Genomic DNA, 18,791 nt, shown 5'->3' with positions numbered 1-18,791 from the left:
CCTTAAATTTCTCCATAATGAGGACAAAGTGTGTGAGCACTTCAGGAAGCCTGTTAGCTTCGAGGCAACGAGGCTAACTCATCATCATGACACACAGTGATACAGTAATGTACTGACTTCCTGTTGACTATGATTTTTTCTATAATGCCTAAATTAGGTCCAGGACTTAAAGACTGACTAAAGTCAGCAAGTCACACTTGTGACTCAGAGGTTATAGCCTTCATGTTATTATTTGCAAAAACACAATGAATTTAAGAGTTACAGTAGTTATTATATAGGCCACATGTCACAGGAAAACCCCGGGCCCTACGCACATGCACCACACACTCTTTCTCAGGTAGATTTTATCAGAATGGTGGGGGCGGGGGGTTGTATTGGATTTATTGAATTTAAAGTGTGTTCACCTGTCTCCTTTCTTGCACTTCCTCTGTCAGACCAGGAACAGCCAAACCTGGGCTGGAGCGGTCCATTTGGTTAAATAGGGGGTTCACGGGGGAAGACACCAAGTGTGGTAGAGTGGGAGGGGTGTTGTTTTGTTGTCTTTTGTGGTGAAATGACCAGTATAAGTATCTTGTTTAAAAAGAAATATGTTTTTTAAGTGAGTTTAACTGAACTTCTATTCGATAATATGTTATTTGATATTGTGATTATTGTAAGTGCGCTGGAAGAGATAATTGATATTGATTTCTTGAGAAGGCGCAGTCCACCAGTGTAAAAGTGAGGAGGCTGTGGTGGCCCAGGGCAAGAGAGGAGAGGCACAGTTCCAGATTGTAGCTCCCTGTAGTGAATTCTTCTGTTGTGCATGATTTAGATTTTTTTGAGAAGTGAGTTATTCTTTTTTTTCTTTCCTTTTTTGCTTAGTTTTCTCTTTCTGGTTGGCCCAATGTGCACTTTTTACTGTAAAGTTTTTGAACAAGACTAATTTTGTCAAATAAAAAGGAATTTGGAATTGCTCCAGACTGCCACAACTCGTTGTTGGGTACTGGGTTTCTCGGCCACCCTCACACCACACCTGAAAGAGACGGACAACCAGCTGTAGGAAAATGGTAGAATATGTCAAAAACTTAAACTTAAAAATATTTTTTGGGCTTAGGCAGAAATGGGAAGTGGGCCTGTAATATGCTGTTATTATGCTCAAGCATATTTCCCTTTTCTCTCATTGCTAACTACTAACTACATACTGTTAACTGATTAGTCATTCACTGGGTTCTCGCTGCCTGACGGTGCGTTTGGGGACATATTCTAAATAAAGTGTGAACTTTTAGACATGAGACAGACAACTGCAGGACAGAGTGACTGACAGTGTGCAGGTCCTCTCCTCCAGTGTGAGATAGACAAGTTCAAAACAAAGGTTATACACAGCACTTGCACTCAGTATCTATGCACATTATGCACATTTTTCATTTTCATTTTATCAGTGAGTACATTTGCACATTTTGTAAGATGAAAATTTAATGATGAAGAGTCAAGCAGAGTAAAATGGTTAACTCTGGTTAATAGCTGCACAAAAATACACAGTGCAAAGAGGTTTTCATAATATGAAAAGACGTCATTAAGTAGATAGGCAGAGCTTTATCATGGCTGGAGGTTGGATAGCTGCAGATGTTTGATTATTAGCACTGAGGATGACAATTAGCGCTTGCTGTTGACTTGCTGTTGTTCGAAAGCCCTCAGTACCCATGGAAGATTCGGGCCCACGCAGATGTCTCTCCCGTTGGCATCAGTGACGCTGAAGAAAAAACAGTAACAGAGTTCAGACTGGAAAAGTTTATTCAACATCACAGTCACAGAATATACTTTTCTCTCTGTCACAGTTCTTTGAAATGTAATGTCTGTTTACTTATTATCTTCATTGTTCATTGTTTTTTCTTCTGGCTAAAAAAAAACGGACTAAACATGTGGTGAGAGCTCAGGTGAGGATCATTCTACTGACATGAACAGGAGTCAGAGTGAAGCAGAATACATACATAAATCCCTTGTCATGACATTTGCTGTGAGTCTTGACGACAGAGACGATCTGCCATGCTGGCTTTCGTCCCATAAAGAAACTGAAGCAGCACTGTGCAGGTGCTGTTCCAGACACTGGATTAGCTGGGGAAAAAAATCAAGGATCATTTAGCACAGTCATTTACTGACCTAAAGGCTGGTAACATCATGTAATTCTAAACAGAAGTGTTCAGTACAGGAACACACACTGAATCCTCTGAACTGAGTTTAATGAATCACTCCAGACTAAAACAATCAGGATACATTATTAAAACTGTATTTATACAGTCCTGCTATAGCTCTGAACTGAACAAACTGCAGGTGATTCAACAGACAGAGTCAGAGACAGAGCTGTGAAGAGACGGTGTCATGAGTGCTGACTTGATTTCCTCACTGAAAAACAAAGTGTTCTGCTTTGACAGATGATGCCGTCGGTTACGTCTTAAAAAACTGAATGAGCTACAGAGTCAGTGACTGTGAGTCTTTGTACTGAATTCAGTGAAATAGTTCAGATCAACAAAATGATTTGTAATTTCCCTGTTTACAGCAGTGAAAAACTTGTAGCACATCTAAAGTCTGTAATCTGTTTTTAGTTTCATTATCATGTTGTGCAGACTTTCTGGGTGTAGGTGCTCTAGAAATATTGTTAAAAACTGTAGCAATTCTAAAAATATCTAAAAATTCTAATTTTCTTATTTCATTGCCCCTAAGAACGAGTTTAATCTTAAGTGTCATTCATGCGTCATTGTAGTGCTGAAACAGTGGGGGCAGCTTGTAGGTTTTAGAAAATATTAAAATTAAAAAATGAGAGCTGTCTGTGTCACAGCAGAGAGAGAAAAACTAACAAACGTGACATTAAATGCATGTGACTCATATTGGTTCTGTGAGTCGTTCAAAAGGATCCTTTAAATGGTCTGACGGATGATTGATAAGTCAGTGAGACTTTAAACTGTTTTTCTGTTTAGGGTGATTTAAAATTGTAAGTCGGCACTGTCTGAGAAAATGGACATCGGTCTCAAGGGCTAATCACAGACGCCGACTTCTACAAAGAATGGATCCATGTGCTCCATAACCACTGGACTACAGTAAGTGTGTAAATGTCGGAGGGAACTATACTGAAAAATAAATGTGAATGTGAAAAAACAGTGACTCCTTCAACCTTAGTCCACAAACTCATCAGCCACTCCTCACAGAGCTCCCTGTTCAGACTGCATACAGCGCTGAAGCTGTGCAACACTAAAGACACTGACGCCCTGTGTTCTGTATGCTTCTGGGAAATGAGGGGGATTTAGATCATCAGCTGATTCAAATATTTTCTACATTTTCATAATTATAATACACCATAAAGTTGGAATAATTTTGTTTTCAGACACACATTCCTCTTTTTATTCCTATTTATACACATCAGAAGAGACCGATCACTTTAGATTTACAAGAAGATATACACTTTATCTATCAAGAATAAATCACATTATCACAATCATTTCATGAGACGAGGTAAAATATATTTCATTCCAACTATGGGCAATAGTGTGTGTGTGTGTGTGTGTGTGTGTGTGTGTGTGTGTGTGTGTATATATATATATATATATATATATATATATATATATATATATATATAAAGAAATTTTATTTCTACAATGGCTCTGATTTTAGACTTTGGATTCACAGAAACAGAAATCATCCTCATCATCACAAATCAGAAATCAAAACAAAAAATTTTACAGAAATGTTCAGTGCTCAGAATCAGTGGTTCCAGCAGATCAATCTCCAGGTGCATGGAAAGTTTTTATCACTGTGTTGGACTCATCTTTTTACAATCAAAACTTATATGTGGTTTACCATAATAATTAAAAAATAAAAATAAAATAAAATAATAATAATAAAAAAAAGCAGAAACCAGAGCCCAAATAGCACTTCAGACTTACATGTGGCAGTCCAGCAGTAAACAGTGAGTAGCAGCAGAAGCCCCAAAGTGCAGCTGAGAGTCCTCATTGTGTCTCCACCGTAGAAATGACAATGCTCTTCTGTCTTTGCTGTGTCAAGTGATTAGCTTTGATCTCTATGTCTCTCACAGCTACTTATACACTCTCATCTGCATATTCAGAGCAATTCTAGGAAAACTGTGAGGGTGAATGTCACCAGCTGACAGGAAGTGGCAGCAAGATTAAAATCCATGGGCCAAGTAACACTTTTGGTAGAAGAAACACAGGACAATTTAAAATTTATTCAGAGTAATCCTCAGAAAACACTAAGTTTTAATGGGCATTTTGGTGGGCATCAGAAAACACACCTTTCAGATTTAAGTCATCATTGTGAGGACACTTTGACCAGTTCTCACCACATCAAAGGACTGTTTGAAAGTCAAAACCTGTTTTTAAGATTAAGCTTAGAGTTAGGGTTAGGCTAGTGTTAGGGTAAGGGCTGGTGTTAGGGCATTTAGTGTGATGGTTAAGGTTGTGGATGAGGTTAGAGCAGAGGTGTCCAAACACAAAGGGTCTTTGCTCCAACCAATGAAGATCACACAGTTTGACGGATCAAAACAAAAACCTGCAGCCACACGGGCCTTTGTGGAACAGTTTGGACACCTCTGGGTTAGAGGATGCATTTTATCAACGTTTACACAGTGTAACATCTCGGTCTTTCTGAAACAGCAAAGATAAAAATAAAATATATATATGTTATGTATAAATAAAAAAATGAAAAGGAAATGATGGCATCTCACATCCTAAATTTAATCTAAAGTTTTGACTCATCCACAGCTGAACACACTCGTGTTGTTCTTTCTGTAATGGAAATCAAATATTCCTCAGAAAGTTCGTCCCAGCTCTGTTGCTTTGCTTTCACCTTCAGTCCAGTTCATCTCACACCAGTTCCATGTGGTCTCAGTCTGGAGACTGTGCTGGTCTTCATCAGGTGAAGCCACCGTCTGGTTCTGGATCAGTATCTTTGCTTTAGGATGAAGCTCTGACCGAGCAGCTCTGTCTCCTCTGTTCCTGCCTTTTTCTCTCATTCTGACAGAGACATACAGAACCACGTCCTGCAGGACAGTATTGTCCTAATGAAGCATCAGACGGAGCAGTAACACAGTTTGATCATCGCTGTCTTTGCACAGACAGAAGCTGGGTCACCTGAGTGAACTGTTTCCTTCCACTGCTGCAGGAAAGAAGAGACTGAACCAGTTTCTTCATCCCAGAAAAAGCCTTTTTACATGAAGTTGACAGGATTTTTCAGTTTTCGGTGACCTGCACTTTTCGACCTTTGTATATTTAAGATTTTTCACTGGACTTGAACTGCTGACATTTCAATAACAAGTGGAAAATGCTCTGTAACTTTTGACCAGTAGTGTATATTAGGCCATACCATATGGAATCAGCCTTACTCTGTATTTCTGAACCAAGAAATGTAATCTTGAAATCTAATTGTCAAATTATTAAACTAAACCTTCACAGTGAAACATCACCTCCTTCTCAGTCAGCAAGAGCTCGGGGAGGGTGTTGCAGTAAATGGAGGAACCTTTACAATGACTGAGACGTGAAGACAAAGCTGCATGTTGCACCACAGACCAGCAGTTTGTCCTGATGCTATCAGGACATACAGAGGTGCAGTTGATGCTAGCGTATTAAAGTTCAGTGTGGTCACACAGAGACGGTAAGAGTAGATTGTGTGAGATCAACAGCTTTTCACAGATAAACCAGTAACTTCTGCTCTGAATTTGCAAGTCAGATAATAACCTCACTGATCTTATCACAACAAGAAAACAGCCTGTGGTGTGATTTCAAGTGGGGAAGTACTGAGAAAATGGATGTAGATCTTTTGAAAATGTAGATATAAAAATAGATATAGACATAGACATAGATAGACCTTTAAAAATATGTGAATATATATATTGATGCTGGTGTATTAAAGTTCAGTGAGGTCACACAAAGACACAAAGAATAAACTGTATGAAATTATAAGCATTTCACAGATAAACCAGTGATTTCTGTATCATATGTTTGTGAGTCATATTGTAAGCTCACTGATCCCTGAGCCTAAAAACCACTAATAATAATAATACACTGTTTATCTTTATTATCTACACTTACTGTTTTGTTTTTTTTTAAATGACAGTTCAAACCTCGACCGAGAGTTTTGATTTCCGTAACTCAACCATTCTGTAGTTGTCATGAACTGTTATAATACGAAATGAAAATCTGCGCAGTGTGATGTAATTCCATGGTTTTCACTGTGCACAGCAGACTGTGCCTGCGAGGGATTAAAGCTGAATTAATCAGTGTATTTTAACGTTGAATCAAATTGTTAGGTGTAATATTAAAAAGGGCTGCTGGTACAAATGAACATAGATAATCATCGTCCAAATCTGCAGATCTATTGAATCTGGTATCTGATCATTTACCCTAATCATCACACATGATACACATCATAGCTCACTACATGAATGACATTTTTATTAGAAGACAAAAAGTTTTTGCACCTTTAATCCGTCCAGAGTCACGGACGTAGATCTGTCTCCTTCTGACAGTGTGGACTCTGTAAAACACACAAAGGAGACAAGTCAGCTCATCCACCTTCCTTTGTTCAGGTTTTAATGTTGTGCCCGTCTGAAGATCAAGGTTTGTCCATTTCTCTCTTCATCATCTCATCATCAGCTACTGTACAAGACAAAACAGCAAGAGAATGAAGCACAGTCTAACCCAGCTGCATGTAACCTATGACCACCACCCACAGCTCCTGTCTGAAGCAGGCATTCATGTAAGTCTGTACTTAGTTAATAGTAAAGCGTGTGTATTAAAGTTGAAGCAGCAGTTTCCAGATACTGTGTTGAACTGATGTGCTTTAGGTGTCAGGAAGGTAAACGATAAAGTCAATAGAGACATGACGATAAGGAGCAAACAGAGATCACTGTGCTGATGATGTCTAGTTATAGGAGGGAAGTTACAGTCAAAGAACAGGCCACAGGTTTGCTGTTGAGATTCTAATCATCTCCCGTACCACAGAAAACAGAACAGTCTGCTCTGCTCATCTTATCTGCATCTAGGTTCACTTTTATTCAGTGCAGGTTTACAAGTTTTAAACATGCACAAAGAAAACACAAACAACTAAACACATTTTATTTAGATTACACTCAAGTCATCTTTTTATAGACTATATACTCAAATAAACTCAATTTGTTCTCAGTTAAAATTAAATAAATTAAATTCATCTTTCTCTTTTCATGATTACAGATTTCACCTTTAATATTTAACCACAACTGAAAAGGAAACAAAACTCAAGTGGTCACAACTATTTCTCAGAGCAGCAGTTTGACATTTAGGGAGGTGCCCTGCTTGTTCTCCAGTCAACACTTAGGTGAAATAATTGCTGACAAGCTGCAGGCCGCAAGATGTGCTGCAGTAAGTGCATTGTTTCAGTTCCAGTTGCAGGCGTTTCTGTGTTTATGGCAGAGTGTTTTTTTTTTGCTGCTCTAACTCAGTCCCACATCATTTTAATTTATTCTTCGTCACAGTGGCTGTAAAGTTAAACTTAGACTAGTTCTTTAGCTAGTTTCTTTCGCATTTACAGCTACTGAAAAAGTTAGCGGCGGCTTCTCTCTCTCCCTCTCATCACTCTCCTGTTTTCTCTTGTGTCTTAGGTTTAGTTTTTCCTCTGCCTCTTTCAGTGAAACTCTTTCAGTAATAAGTGTAGTTTATTTGCCATAATGAGACAAGCTGAGGCTCAGCAAATTGGATGTGCATAAAAAAATGAGGTTAAAAAAAGTTTTCTTGGTTTATTTTAACATTGTGGTTTTATGATTCAGATCAGGGGCGTTTACAGCTATTGAAAAGATCAGAGGATCTGAGGTGCAATAACATCACCTGATTTATATTTAGACTTCCTCTTTTAGATCTGTCTGAGCTAACGTCAACGCTTTCTTTATGTAAACCAACAACTTGTCTTTTAGACTCTATTCCAACGAGACTGGATCAGAGGAACCACACTAGACTGGTCATATCTATAGACTGATATAATTCCAGTTTGTTCATGTTAACAGTGACTCTTCTATACACAGAAATGTTAGTCATGGAGTTCCACAGGGTTCTGTGCTAGAACCAATGTGTCCTTGCACAGAAACCTGTTCTATGACATTTTGTGCCCACAATGTTTCCTATAGGCAACATTATCAGGAAGCACCACTTATATTTCTACTGCTATGCAGATGACACCCAGGTGTGTTTATCTATGAAGCCACATGAAACGAATCAGGTATGGCCTGACAGCATACAGGCCTGAATGACCCAAAACACCTCAGTAAAACATTTTCTAATCATATAGTTACTGTGACTGGCTTTACAATATTAGTGTTAGTGCTTAAATACAACAGCATATACAGGTGTTCATGGTCTCTCTCTCTTCTCTCTCCTTCTTTCTGACTTTGCTTATGCCTGTGATGTACATTATGATTTGGGGCTAAATAAATAAAACTGAACTGAACTGAATTGATATCACCCTCTGATTTGTCCTGTAACTAAAGTTAGCTTAGGTTAGCATGAAGAGTGGAAACAGAGAAACAGCTAGCCTGGGTCTGTCCAGTAACAAAATCCTACCATCAGTACCACACACACTCACGCCCCCACACACACACAACCCCGCAAATCTGGTGCAGACTGAACTGATGGAGACGGCACGATTAGTGCAATGTTCATGAGATCTTATCACAGATGTTTCCACAGACCTGCAATTAGCAATGCAGCTGTGATCTATTCAGGTCACTTCCGTGCATGAATCTGCAACCCCATCCATTTCCTTACCTATATGATGAGTTTGTGACCATGTTTGCTAAAATCATGTCGTTTCACACAATGAAGACCACAAACACAGGTCTGTAGTTGAATTAAGAGAAGATAACTGCAACTTGAACTTGAATCGTAATATCTGTAAAATTAGCATTGGATATTTGTTTTAGACAGAATTGAAAAAATGTGAATGATAAATTTCAAATTGGTGGACAAGATTTTGAACATGTCACCCAGTGCAACAGTGTGGCTCACTGATTTGTTTTAAAAGTTTTTGGACACCAAAGAAAATTTAATGGAATTAATATTAGACTCCGGTTTGGTATTTAGAAGTCTTATAACAAGTCAGACACCTTGCTGCTTTTGTTTTGACAATCTAACAGGAAGATAAAGGCCTCTCCACCAGGAAGATAACAGAAAAAGTTCATCCAAAGTCCAACAGAGTCAAGAAGCTCTTCACCAACATCTTTCACCACCAAGAACTTCAACTAGGACACTGCTGTCAGTGGATCAGGTATCAGAGAGAGAAGACCTGCTACAGTCTCTGCAGCCACCATCTCCAGTGAGAAGGAGATTTCCACCAATGGATTCTTCAACATAAAAATTCACCTCCCGAAACCTGAACTTAGAAGAGTTTAAACAGGAGAAAAAGATGGAGGAAAAGAAGGAGAAAGACCTGACAAAGGAAGAGAATAGAAAGGCAGAAATGAAGGCAGGAAGAAGTGGAGAATCTGCACACAGAACAGCAGAGGAAAATCCAGAGAAGGAAAAAAAGTTCTTCTGTGCCTCACAGTTTAGTTATGTTGGACAACTTCAAGTCATGTATGCCTGGCCACACGGTGGCAGTATTTGAGTTCAAAACTTTCCAGCTTTTCATCACCTGCGGCCAAAATTTCCACCAAATGTGATTATCAAATGTAATAATCATGATAATGATCATTAAATTGGCCATTTGTGCTCAAGCAAGGAGCACAAAAGGTTTTCCAGTGTGAGTGCAACAAAAACATATAGCATTATTTTAGATAAACAGCAGTAAATGAATGAATCAGTTTAGTTTGATCCACTCACAGACAAATGAATGGGACACAGACTTTTTGCAAAGGCAGATATCCAGAAGGAGAGAAGACACAGTGTGATTGTGTATTTGATTTACTGAATTTAAAGTGTGTTCACCTGTCTCCTTTGTTGCACTCCCTCTGTCAGACCAGGAACAGCCAAACCTGGGCTGGAGCGGTCCATGTGATTAAATAGGGGGTTCACAGGGGAAGAAACCAAGTGTGGTAGAGTGGGAGGGGTGTTTTGTCTTTTGTGGTGAAATGACCAGTATAAGTGTTTAAAAAGAAATATGTGTGTTTTTTTAAGTAAGATTAAGTGGACTTTTATTTGATAACACTGAATCCTCTGAACTGCCTGACGGTGCGTTTGGTCACATATTCTAAACAATGACAAGTCAAGTGTGAACTTTTAGACATGAGACAGATAACTGCAGGACAGAGTGACTGACAGTGTGCAGGTCCTCTCCTCCAGTGTGAGACAGACAAGTTCAAAACAAAGGTTATACACAGCACTTGCACTCAGTATCTATGCACATTTATTTTTCATTTTCATTTTATCAGTGAGTACATTTGCACATTTTGTAAGATGAAAATTTAATGATGAAGAGTAAAGCAGAGTAAAATGTTAACTCTGGTTAATAGCTGCACAAAAATACACAGTGCAAAGAGGTTTTCATAATATGAAAAGACGTCATTAAGTAGATAGGCAGAGCTTTATCATGGCTGGAGGTTGGATAGCTGCAGATGTTTGATTATTAGCACTGAGCATGACGATTAGCGCTTCCTGTTTCAAAGCCTTGCTGTTGAATTTCTGTTGTTCAAAAGCTCTCTGTGCTCAATCAAGATTCTGGCTCAAGCAGATGTCTCTCCCTCTGGCATCACTGAAGCAGCACGGTCCAGGTGCTCTTACAGACACTGGATTAGCTGGGGAAAAAAATCAAGGATCATTTAGCACAGTCATTTACTGACCTAAAGGCTGGTAACATCATGTAATTCTAAACAGAAGTGTTCAGTACAGGAACACACACTGAATCCTCTGAACTGAGTTTAATGAATCACTCCAGACTAAAACAATCAGGATACATTATTAAAACTGTATTTATACAGTCCTGCTATAGCTCTGAACTGAACAAACTGCAGGTGATTCAACAGAGTCAGAGACAGAGCTGCAAAGAGACGGCGTCATGAGTGCTGACTTGATTTCCTCACTGAAAAACAAAGTGTTCTGCATTTGACAGATGATGCCGTTGGTTACGTCTTAAAAAACTGAATGAGCTACAGAGTCAGTGACTGTGAGTCTTTGTACTGAATTCAGTGAAATAGTTCAGATCAGGAAAATGATTTGTAATTTCCCTGTTTACAGCAGTGAAAAACTTGTAGCACATCTAAAGTCTGTAATCTGTTTTTATTTTCATTATCACGTTGTGCAGACTTTCTGGGTGTAGGCGCTGTAGAAATATTGTTAAAAACTGTAGCAATTCTAAAAATGGATTTTTTATTTTCTAAAGGCTGCACGGTGGTGCAGTGATTAACACTGTCGCCTCAGAGCTCTTCTGTGTGGAGTTAGCATGTTCTCCCTGTGCCTGCGTGGGTTTTCTCCTGGTACTCCGGCTTCCTCCCACAACCATAAAAACATGTACATTAGGTTCATTGGCTACTCTGAATTGTCCCTAGGTGTGAGTGTGTGCATGAGTGGTTGTTGCCTTGCACTGGATTTGCCGTTGACTTGCTGTTGACTTGCTGTTGTTCGAAAGCCTTCTGTGCCCATGGAAGATTCTGGCCCACACAGCTGTCTCTCCCCTTGGCTTCAGTGATGCTGAAGAAAAACCAGTAACAGAGTTCAGACTGGAAAAGTTTATTCAACATCACAGTCACAGAATGTACATGTCTCTCTGTCACAGTTCTTTGAAATGTAATGTCTGTTTACTTATTATCTTCATTATTCTGGTTTTTGTTCTGGCAAAAAAAAAACTGGCTAAACATGTGGTGAGAGCTCAGGTGAGGATCATTCTACTGACATGAACAGGAGTCAGAGTGAAGCAGAATACATACATAAATCCCTTCTCATGACATCTGCTGTGAGCCTTGACGACAGAGATGATCTGCGATGATGGTATTTGTTCCGTAACGAATTCGAAGCAGCACTGTCCAGGTGCTGTTCCAGACACTGCACTAGCTGGAAAAAAAATCAAGGATCATTTAGCACAGTCATTTACTGACCTAAAGGCTGGTAACATCATGTAATTCTAAACAGAAGTGTTCAGTACAGGAACACACACTGAATCCTCTGAACTGAGTTTAATGAATCACTGCGGACTAAAACAATCAGGATACATTATTAAAACTGTATTTATACAGTCCTGCTATAGCACTGAACTGAACAAACTGCAGGTGATTCAACAGACAGAGACAGAGCTGTGAAGAGAAGGTGTCATGAGTGCTGACTTGATTTCCTCACTGAAAAACAAAGTGGTGCAGCACAGTGGTGCACTGTTTGTTGGTTAGCACTGTCGCCTCACAGCAAGAGAGTTCCATGTTCGAACCCTGGTCTGGGCTCTTCTGTGTGGAGTTTGCATGTTCTACCTGTGCCTGCGTGGGTTCTCTCCAGGTCCTCCGGCTTCCTCCCACAATCCCCAAAACATACATGGGTTAGGTTAACTGGCTACTCTAAATTGCCCGTAGGTGTGAGTGTGTGCGTGTGTGGTTGTCTGTCTTTGTGTGTGTGTCAGCCCTGCGATTGGCTGGTGACCAGTCCAGGGTGAACCCCGCCTCTCGCCCATAGTCAGCTGGGATAGGCTCCAGCTCCCCTGCGACCCTGACAGAGGATTAAGGGGTGGAAAATGAATAAAAAACAAAGTGTTCTGCATTTGACAGATGATGCTGTTGGTTACGTCTTAAAAAACTGAATGAGCTACAGAGTCAGTGACTGTGAGTCTTTGTACTGAATTCAGTGAAATAGTTCAGATCAGGAAAATGATTTGTAATTTCCCTGTTTACAGCAGTGAAAAACTTGTAGCGCATCTAAAGTCTGTAATCTGTTTTTATTTTCATTATCACGTTGTGCAGACTTTCTGGGTGTAGGCACTATAGAAATATTGTTAAGAACTGCAGCAATTCTAAAAATTGATTTTTTATTTTCTAAAGGCTGCACGGTGGTGCAGTGATTAACACTGTCGCCTCAGAGCTCTTCTGTGTGGAGTTTGCATGTTCTCCCTGTGCCTGCGTGGGTTTTCTCCTGGTACTCCGGCTTCCTCCCACAACCATAAAAACATGTACATTAGGTTCATTGGCTACTCTGAATTGTCCCTAGGTGTGAGTGTGTGCATGAGTGGTTGTTGCCTTGGTCTTGATTTGCTGTTGACTTGCTGTTGCCTTGCTGTCGATTTGCTGTTGGCCTGCTGTTGCCTTGGTCTGGATTTGCTGTTGACTCGATGCTGACTTGCTGTTGTTCGAAAGCCTTCTGTGCCCATGGAAGATTCTGTCTCACACAGATGTCTCTCCCTCTGGCATCAGTGATGCTGAAGAAAAACCAGTAACAGAGTTCAGACTGGAAAAGTTGATTCAACATCACAGTCACAGAATGTACATTTCTCTCTGTCACAGTTCTTTGAAATGTAATGTCTGTTTACTTATTATCTTCATTGTTCTGTTTTTTATTCTGGCTAAAAAAACTGGCTAAACATGTGGTGAGAACTCAGGTGAGGATCATTCCACTGACATGAACAGGAGTCAGAGTGAAGCAGAATACATACATAAATCCATTCTCAGGACATCTGCTCGGAGTCTTGACGACAGAGACGATCTGCCGCGCCGGTATTCGTCCCGTAAAGAAACTGAAGCAGCACTGTCCATGTGCTGTTGCAGACACTGGATTAGCTGGGGAAAAAAAATCATTTAGCACAATCATTTACTGACCTAAAGGCTGGTAACATCATGTAATTCTAAACAGAAGTGTTCAGTACAGGAACACACTCTGAATCCTCTGAACTGAGTTTAATGAATAACTGCAGATAAAACAATCAGGATACATTATTAAAACTGTATTTATACAGTCCTGCTATAGCTCTGAATTTGTACTGCACATTATACACATTAGGTTCATTGGCTACTCTAAACTGTCCCTAGGTGTGAGTGTGTGCATGAGTGGTTGTCTGTCTTTGTGTGTCAGCCCGGCGATTGACTGTCAACCAGTCCAGGGTGAACCCCACCTCTCGCCCGTAGTCAGCTGGGATAGACTCCAGGTCCCCGCGATCAATATATATAGTTGTTAAAATGTAAATTGTAATTGTAATTTTAAAAAATGTATCAGAACAGTTACCTGCATATAGAAAATCAGAAAATAAATTTAAAAAATTGGAGAGTGGTGGAAAAACTCAAGGTTTTCGTATTTACTGGCTCTGATTTAATGGCTCTGATTTCAGATTCACAGAAACAGAAATCATCCTCATCATCACAAATCAGAAATCAGAACAAAAAATTTTACAGAAATGTTCAATGCTCAGAATCAGTGGTTCCAGCAGATCAATCTCCAGGTGCGTGGAAAGTTTTTAACACTGAGTTAAGCTGAAAGAAACTTTTTTTTTTTTTTTACAATCAAAACTTATTTGTGGTTTACCATTCACCCTGGATGTGAACCTTCTTAAAGTAATGATATGATAAAATGAAATAATAATAAAAAGCAGAAAGCAGAGCCCAAACAGCACTTCAGACTTACATGTGGCAGTAGAGCAGTAAACAGAGAGTAGCAGCAGCAGCCCCAAAGTGCAGCTGAGAGTCCTCATTGTGTCTCCACCGTAAACTGACAATGCTCTTCTGTCTTTGCTGTGTCAAGTGTTTAGCTTTGATCTCTATGTCTCTCACAGCTGCTTATAGATTCTCAACTGCATATTCAGAGCAATTCTAAGAAATCTGTGAGGGTGAATGTCATCAGCTGACAGGAAATGGCAGCAAGATTAAAATCCACACGCCAAGCAACACTGCTGCTCTGCTGCTGCCTTATTTACCTTTTGGTAGAAGAAACACAGGACAATTAAGCTTAGACTTAGGTTTAGGTTAGTGTTAGGCTTAGTGTGATGGTTAAGGTTGTGGATGAGGTTGGGAAATGCATTTATTTATCAAAATTTACACAGTGTAACATCTCAGTTATTCTGAAACACAACAAAGAAATGACGGCATCTCACATCCTAAATTTAATCTAAACTTTTGACTCATCTCAAACCAGCTCCACGCAGTCTCAGTCTGGAGACTGTGCTGGTCTTTATCTGGTGGACCCACTAATCATTACACATTCTACTCAAAAAACACAGAGAACCAGTAACACAGCTCACTACATGAATGACATTGTTATTAGAAGACAAAGTTTTTGCACCTTTAATCCTACAAAACCAGACATTTATGCGACAAAGCTGCTTTGAGTGTCATGGAGCTGATTGTAGACGTCCAGAGCCCACTGGAGAGACCCACGGACGCAGATCTGTCTCCTTCTGACAGTGTGGACTCTGTAAAACACACAAAGGAGACAAGTCAGCTCATCCACCTTCCTTTGTTCAGGTTTTAATGTTGTGCCTGTCTGAAGATCACGGTTTGTCCATTTCTCTCTTCATCATCTCATCATCAGCTACTGTACGAGACAAAACAGCAAGAGAATGAAGCACAGTCTAACCCAGCTGCATGTAACCTATGACCACCACCCACAGCTCCTGTCTGAAGCAGGCATTCATGTAAGTCTGTACTTAGTTAATAGTAAAGCGTGTGTATTAAAGTTGAAGCAGCAGTTTCCAGATACTGTGTTGAACTGATGTGCTTTAGGTGTCAGGAAGGTAAACGATAAAGTCAATAGAGACATGACGATAAGGAGCAAACAGAGATCACTGTGCTGATGATGTCTAGTTATAGGAGGGAAGTTACAGTCAAAGAACAGGCCACAGGTTTGCTGTTGAGATTCTAATCATCTCCCGTACCACAGAAAACAGAACAGTCTGCTCTGCTCATCTTATCTGCATCTAGGTTCACTTTTATTCAGTGCAGGTTTACAAGTTTTAAACATGCACAAAGAAAACACAAACAACTAAACACATTTTATTTAGATTACACTCAAGTCATCTTTTTATAGACTATATACTCAAATAAACTCAATTTGTTCTCAGTTAAAATTAAATAAATTAAATTCATCTTTCTCTTTTCATGATTACAGATTTCACCTTTAATATTTAACCACAACTGAAAAGGAAACAAAACTCAAGTGGTCACAACTATTTCTCAGAGCAGCAGTTTGACATTTAGGGAGGTGCCCTGCTTGTTCTCCAGTCAACACTTAGGTGAAATAATTGCTGACAAGCTGCAGGCCGCAAGATGTGCTGCAGTAAGTGCATTGTTTCAGTTCCAGTTGCAGGCGTTTCTGTGTTTATGGCAGAGTGTTTTTTTTTTGCTGCTCTAACTCAGTCCCACATCATTTTAATTTATTCTTCGTCACAGTGGCTGTAAAGTTAAACTTAGACTAGTTCTTTAGCTAGTTTCTTTCGCATTTACAGCTACTGAAAAAGTTAGCGGCGGCTTCTCTCTCTCCCTCTCATCACTCTCCTGTTTTCTCTTGTGTCTTAGGTTTAGTTTTTCCTCTGCCTCTTTCAGTGAAACTCTTTCAGTAATAAGTGTAGTTTATTTGCCATAATGAGACAAGCTGAGGCTCAGCAAATTGGATGTGCATAAAAAAATGAGGTTAAAAAAAGTTTTCTTGGTTTATTTTAACATTGTGGTTTTATGATTCAGATCAGGGGCGTTTACAGCTATTGAAAAGATCAGAGGATCTGAGGTGCAATAACATCACCTGATTTATATTTAGACTTCCTCTTTTAGATCTGTCTGAGCTAACGTCAACGCTTTCTTTATGTAAACCAACAACTTGTCTTTTAGACTCTATTCCAACGAGACTGGATCAGAGGAACCACACTAGACTGGTCATATCTATAGACTGATATAATTCCAGTTTGTTCATGTTAACAGTGACTCTTCTATACACAGAAATGTTAGTCATGGAGTTCCACAGGGTTCTGTGCTAGAACCAATGTGTCCTTGCACAGAAACCTGTTCTATGACATTTTGTGCCCACAATGTTTCCTATAGGCAACATTATCAGGAAGCACCACTTATATTTCTACTGCTATGCAGATGACACCCAGGTGTGTTTATCTATGAAGCCACATGAAACGAATCAGGTATGGCCTGACAGCATACAGGCCTGAATGACCCAAAACACCTCAGTAAAACATTTTCTAATCATATAGTTACTGTGACTGGCTTTACAATATTAGTGTTAGTGCTTAAATACAACAGCATATACAGGTGTTCATGGTCTCTCTCTCTTCTCTCTCCTTCTTTCTGACTTTGCTTATGCCTGTGATGTACATTATGATTTGGGGCTAAATAAATAAAACTGAACTGAACTGAATTGATATCACCCTCTGATTTGTCCTGTAACTAAAGTTAGCTTAGGTTAGCATGAAGAGTGGAAACAGAGAAACAGCTAGCCTGGGTCTGTCCAGTAACAAAATCCTACCATCAGTACCACACACACTCACGCCCCCACACACACACAACCCCGCAAATCTGGTGCAGACTGAACTGATGGAGACGGCACGATTAGTGCAATGTTCATGAGATCTTATCACAGATGTTTCCACAGACCTGCAATTAGCAATGCAGCTGTGATCTATTCAGGTCACTTCCGTGCATGAATCTGCAACCCCATCCATTTCCTTACCTATATGATGAGTTTGTGACCATGTTTGCTAAAATCATGTCGTTTCACACAATGAAGACCACAAACACAGGTCTGTAGTTGAATTAAGAGAAGATAACTGCAACTTGAACTTGAATCGTAATATCTGTAAAATTAGCATTGGATATTTGTTTTAGACAGAATTGAAAAAATGTGAATGATAAATTTCAAATTGGTGGACAAGATTTTGAACATGTCACCCAGTGCAACAGTGTGGCTCACTGATTTGTTTTAAAAGTTTTTGGACACCAAAGAAGATTTAATGGAATTAATATTAGACTCTGGTTTGGTATTTAGAAGTCTTATAATAAGTCAGACACCTTGCTGCTTTTGTTTTGACAATCTAACAGGAAGACAAAGGCCTCTCCACCAGGAAGATAACAGAAAAAGTTCACCCAATGTCCAACAGAGTAAGAAGCTCTTCACCAACATCTTTCACCACCAAGGAGTTGAACTAGGACACTGCTGTCAGTGGATCCGGTATCAGACAGAGAAGACCTGCTACAGTCTCTGCAGCCACCATCTCCAGTGACAGGGAGATTTCCACCAATGGATTCTTCAACTTAAAAATTCACCTCCTGAAACCTGATTTAGAAAAGTTTGAACAGGATAAAAAGATGGCCGAGAAGAAGGAGAAAGACCTGACCAAGGAAGAGAATAGAAAGGCAGAAATGAAGGCACAGCAAGAAGCAAAGAAAGAGGAAGCAGAGTAGGCAGGAGGAAGTGGAGAATCTGCACACAGAACAGCAGAGGAAAATCCAGAGAAGGAAAATAAAGTTCTTCTGTGCCTCACAGTTTAGTTATGTTAGACAACTTCAAGTCATGTATGCCTGGCCACACGGTGGCAGTATTTGAGTTCAAAACTTTCCAGCTTTTCATCATCTGCGGCCAAAATTTACACCAAATGTGATTATTAAATATAATAATCATGATAATGATCATTAAATTGGCCATTTGTGCTCAAGCAAGGAGCACAAAAGGTTTTCCAGTGTGAGTGCAACAAAAACATATAGGATTATTTTAAAAGAGCAGTAGTAAATGAATGAATCAATTTTAGTTTGATCCACTCACAGACAAATGAATGGGACACAGACTTTTTGCAAAGGCAGATATCCAGAAGGAGAGAAGACACAGTGTGATTGTGTATAGTGATGTTACGTCTGACACCGAAGCCCCGAGGCCTGTATCGAGTAAAGGGGG

The 18,791-nt window shown here is 39.6% G+C and overlaps 2 protein-coding genes across 2 annotated transcripts; both read right to left on the bottom strand.

Moving 5' to 3' along the window:
- Nucleotides 1-1,432: 1,432 nt before the first annotated feature.
- On the bottom strand, nt 1,433-4,068 carry LOC121182690 (C-C motif chemokine 4-like). The gene is made up of 3 exons (XM_041039336.1): nt 3,915-4,068; nt 1,968-2,091; nt 1,433-1,729 (listed from the first exon to the last, which is right to left on the bottom strand). The coding sequence occupies exons 1-3, from the start codon at nt 3,979-3,981 to the stop codon at nt 1,633-1,635; spliced, it is 288 nt and encodes a 95-aa protein (XP_040895270.1). The 5' UTR covers nt 3,982-4,068; the 3' UTR covers nt 1,433-1,632.
- A 6,299-nt stretch (nt 4,069-10,367) lies between these two features.
- LOC121182688 (C-C motif chemokine 4-like) lies at nt 10,368-14,603 on the bottom strand. The gene is made up of 4 exons (XM_041039335.1): nt 14,532-14,603; nt 13,570-13,693; nt 11,544-11,633; nt 10,368-10,598 (listed from the first exon to the last, which is right to left on the bottom strand). The coding sequence occupies exons 1-4, from the start codon at nt 14,596-14,598 to the stop codon at nt 10,592-10,594; spliced, it is 288 nt and encodes a 95-aa protein (XP_040895269.1). The 5' UTR covers nt 14,599-14,603; the 3' UTR covers nt 10,368-10,591.
- Nucleotides 14,604-18,791: the final 4,188 nt, after the last annotated feature.

Source organism: Toxotes jaculatrix, chromosome 5, assembly GCF_017976425.1.
Source record: "Toxotes jaculatrix isolate fToxJac2 chromosome 5, fToxJac2.pri, whole genome shotgun sequence".
NCBI classification, from domain to species: Eukaryota; Metazoa; Chordata; class Actinopteri; family Toxotidae; genus Toxotes; species Toxotes jaculatrix.
The sequence above is the reverse complement of the archived record's forward strand: the minus strand, read 5'-3'. Positions and strand labels throughout refer to the sequence as shown.

Excerpts from the sequence above, each read along its gene's own strand:
- LOC121182690 (XM_041039336.1), bottom strand. The coding sequence starts at position 3,981 with ATGAGGACTCTCAGCTGCACTTTGGGGCTTCTGCTGCTACTCACTGTT. Across the intron at positions 2,092-3,914 it reads TTACTGCTGGACTGCCACAT|CTAATCCAGTGTCTGGAACA; the intron begins GTAAGTCTGAAG and ends TTTTTTCCCCAG. Across the intron at positions 1,730-1,967 it reads TGTCATGACAAGGGATTTAT|CGTCACTGATGCCAACGGGA; the intron begins GTATGTATTCTG and ends TTTTTTCTTCAG.
- LOC121182688 (XM_041039335.1), bottom strand. The coding sequence starts at position 14,598 with ATGAGGACTCTCAGCTGCACTTTGGGGCTGCTGCTGCTACTCTCTGTT. Across the intron at positions 13,694-14,531 it reads TTACTGCTCTACTGCCACAT|CTAATCCAGTGTCTGCAACA; the intron begins GTAAGTCTGAAG and ends TTTTTTCCCCAG. Across the intron at positions 11,634-13,569 it reads TGTCCTGAGAATGGATTTAT|CATCACTGAAGCCAAGGGGA; the intron begins GTATGTATTCTG and ends GTTTTTCTTCAG.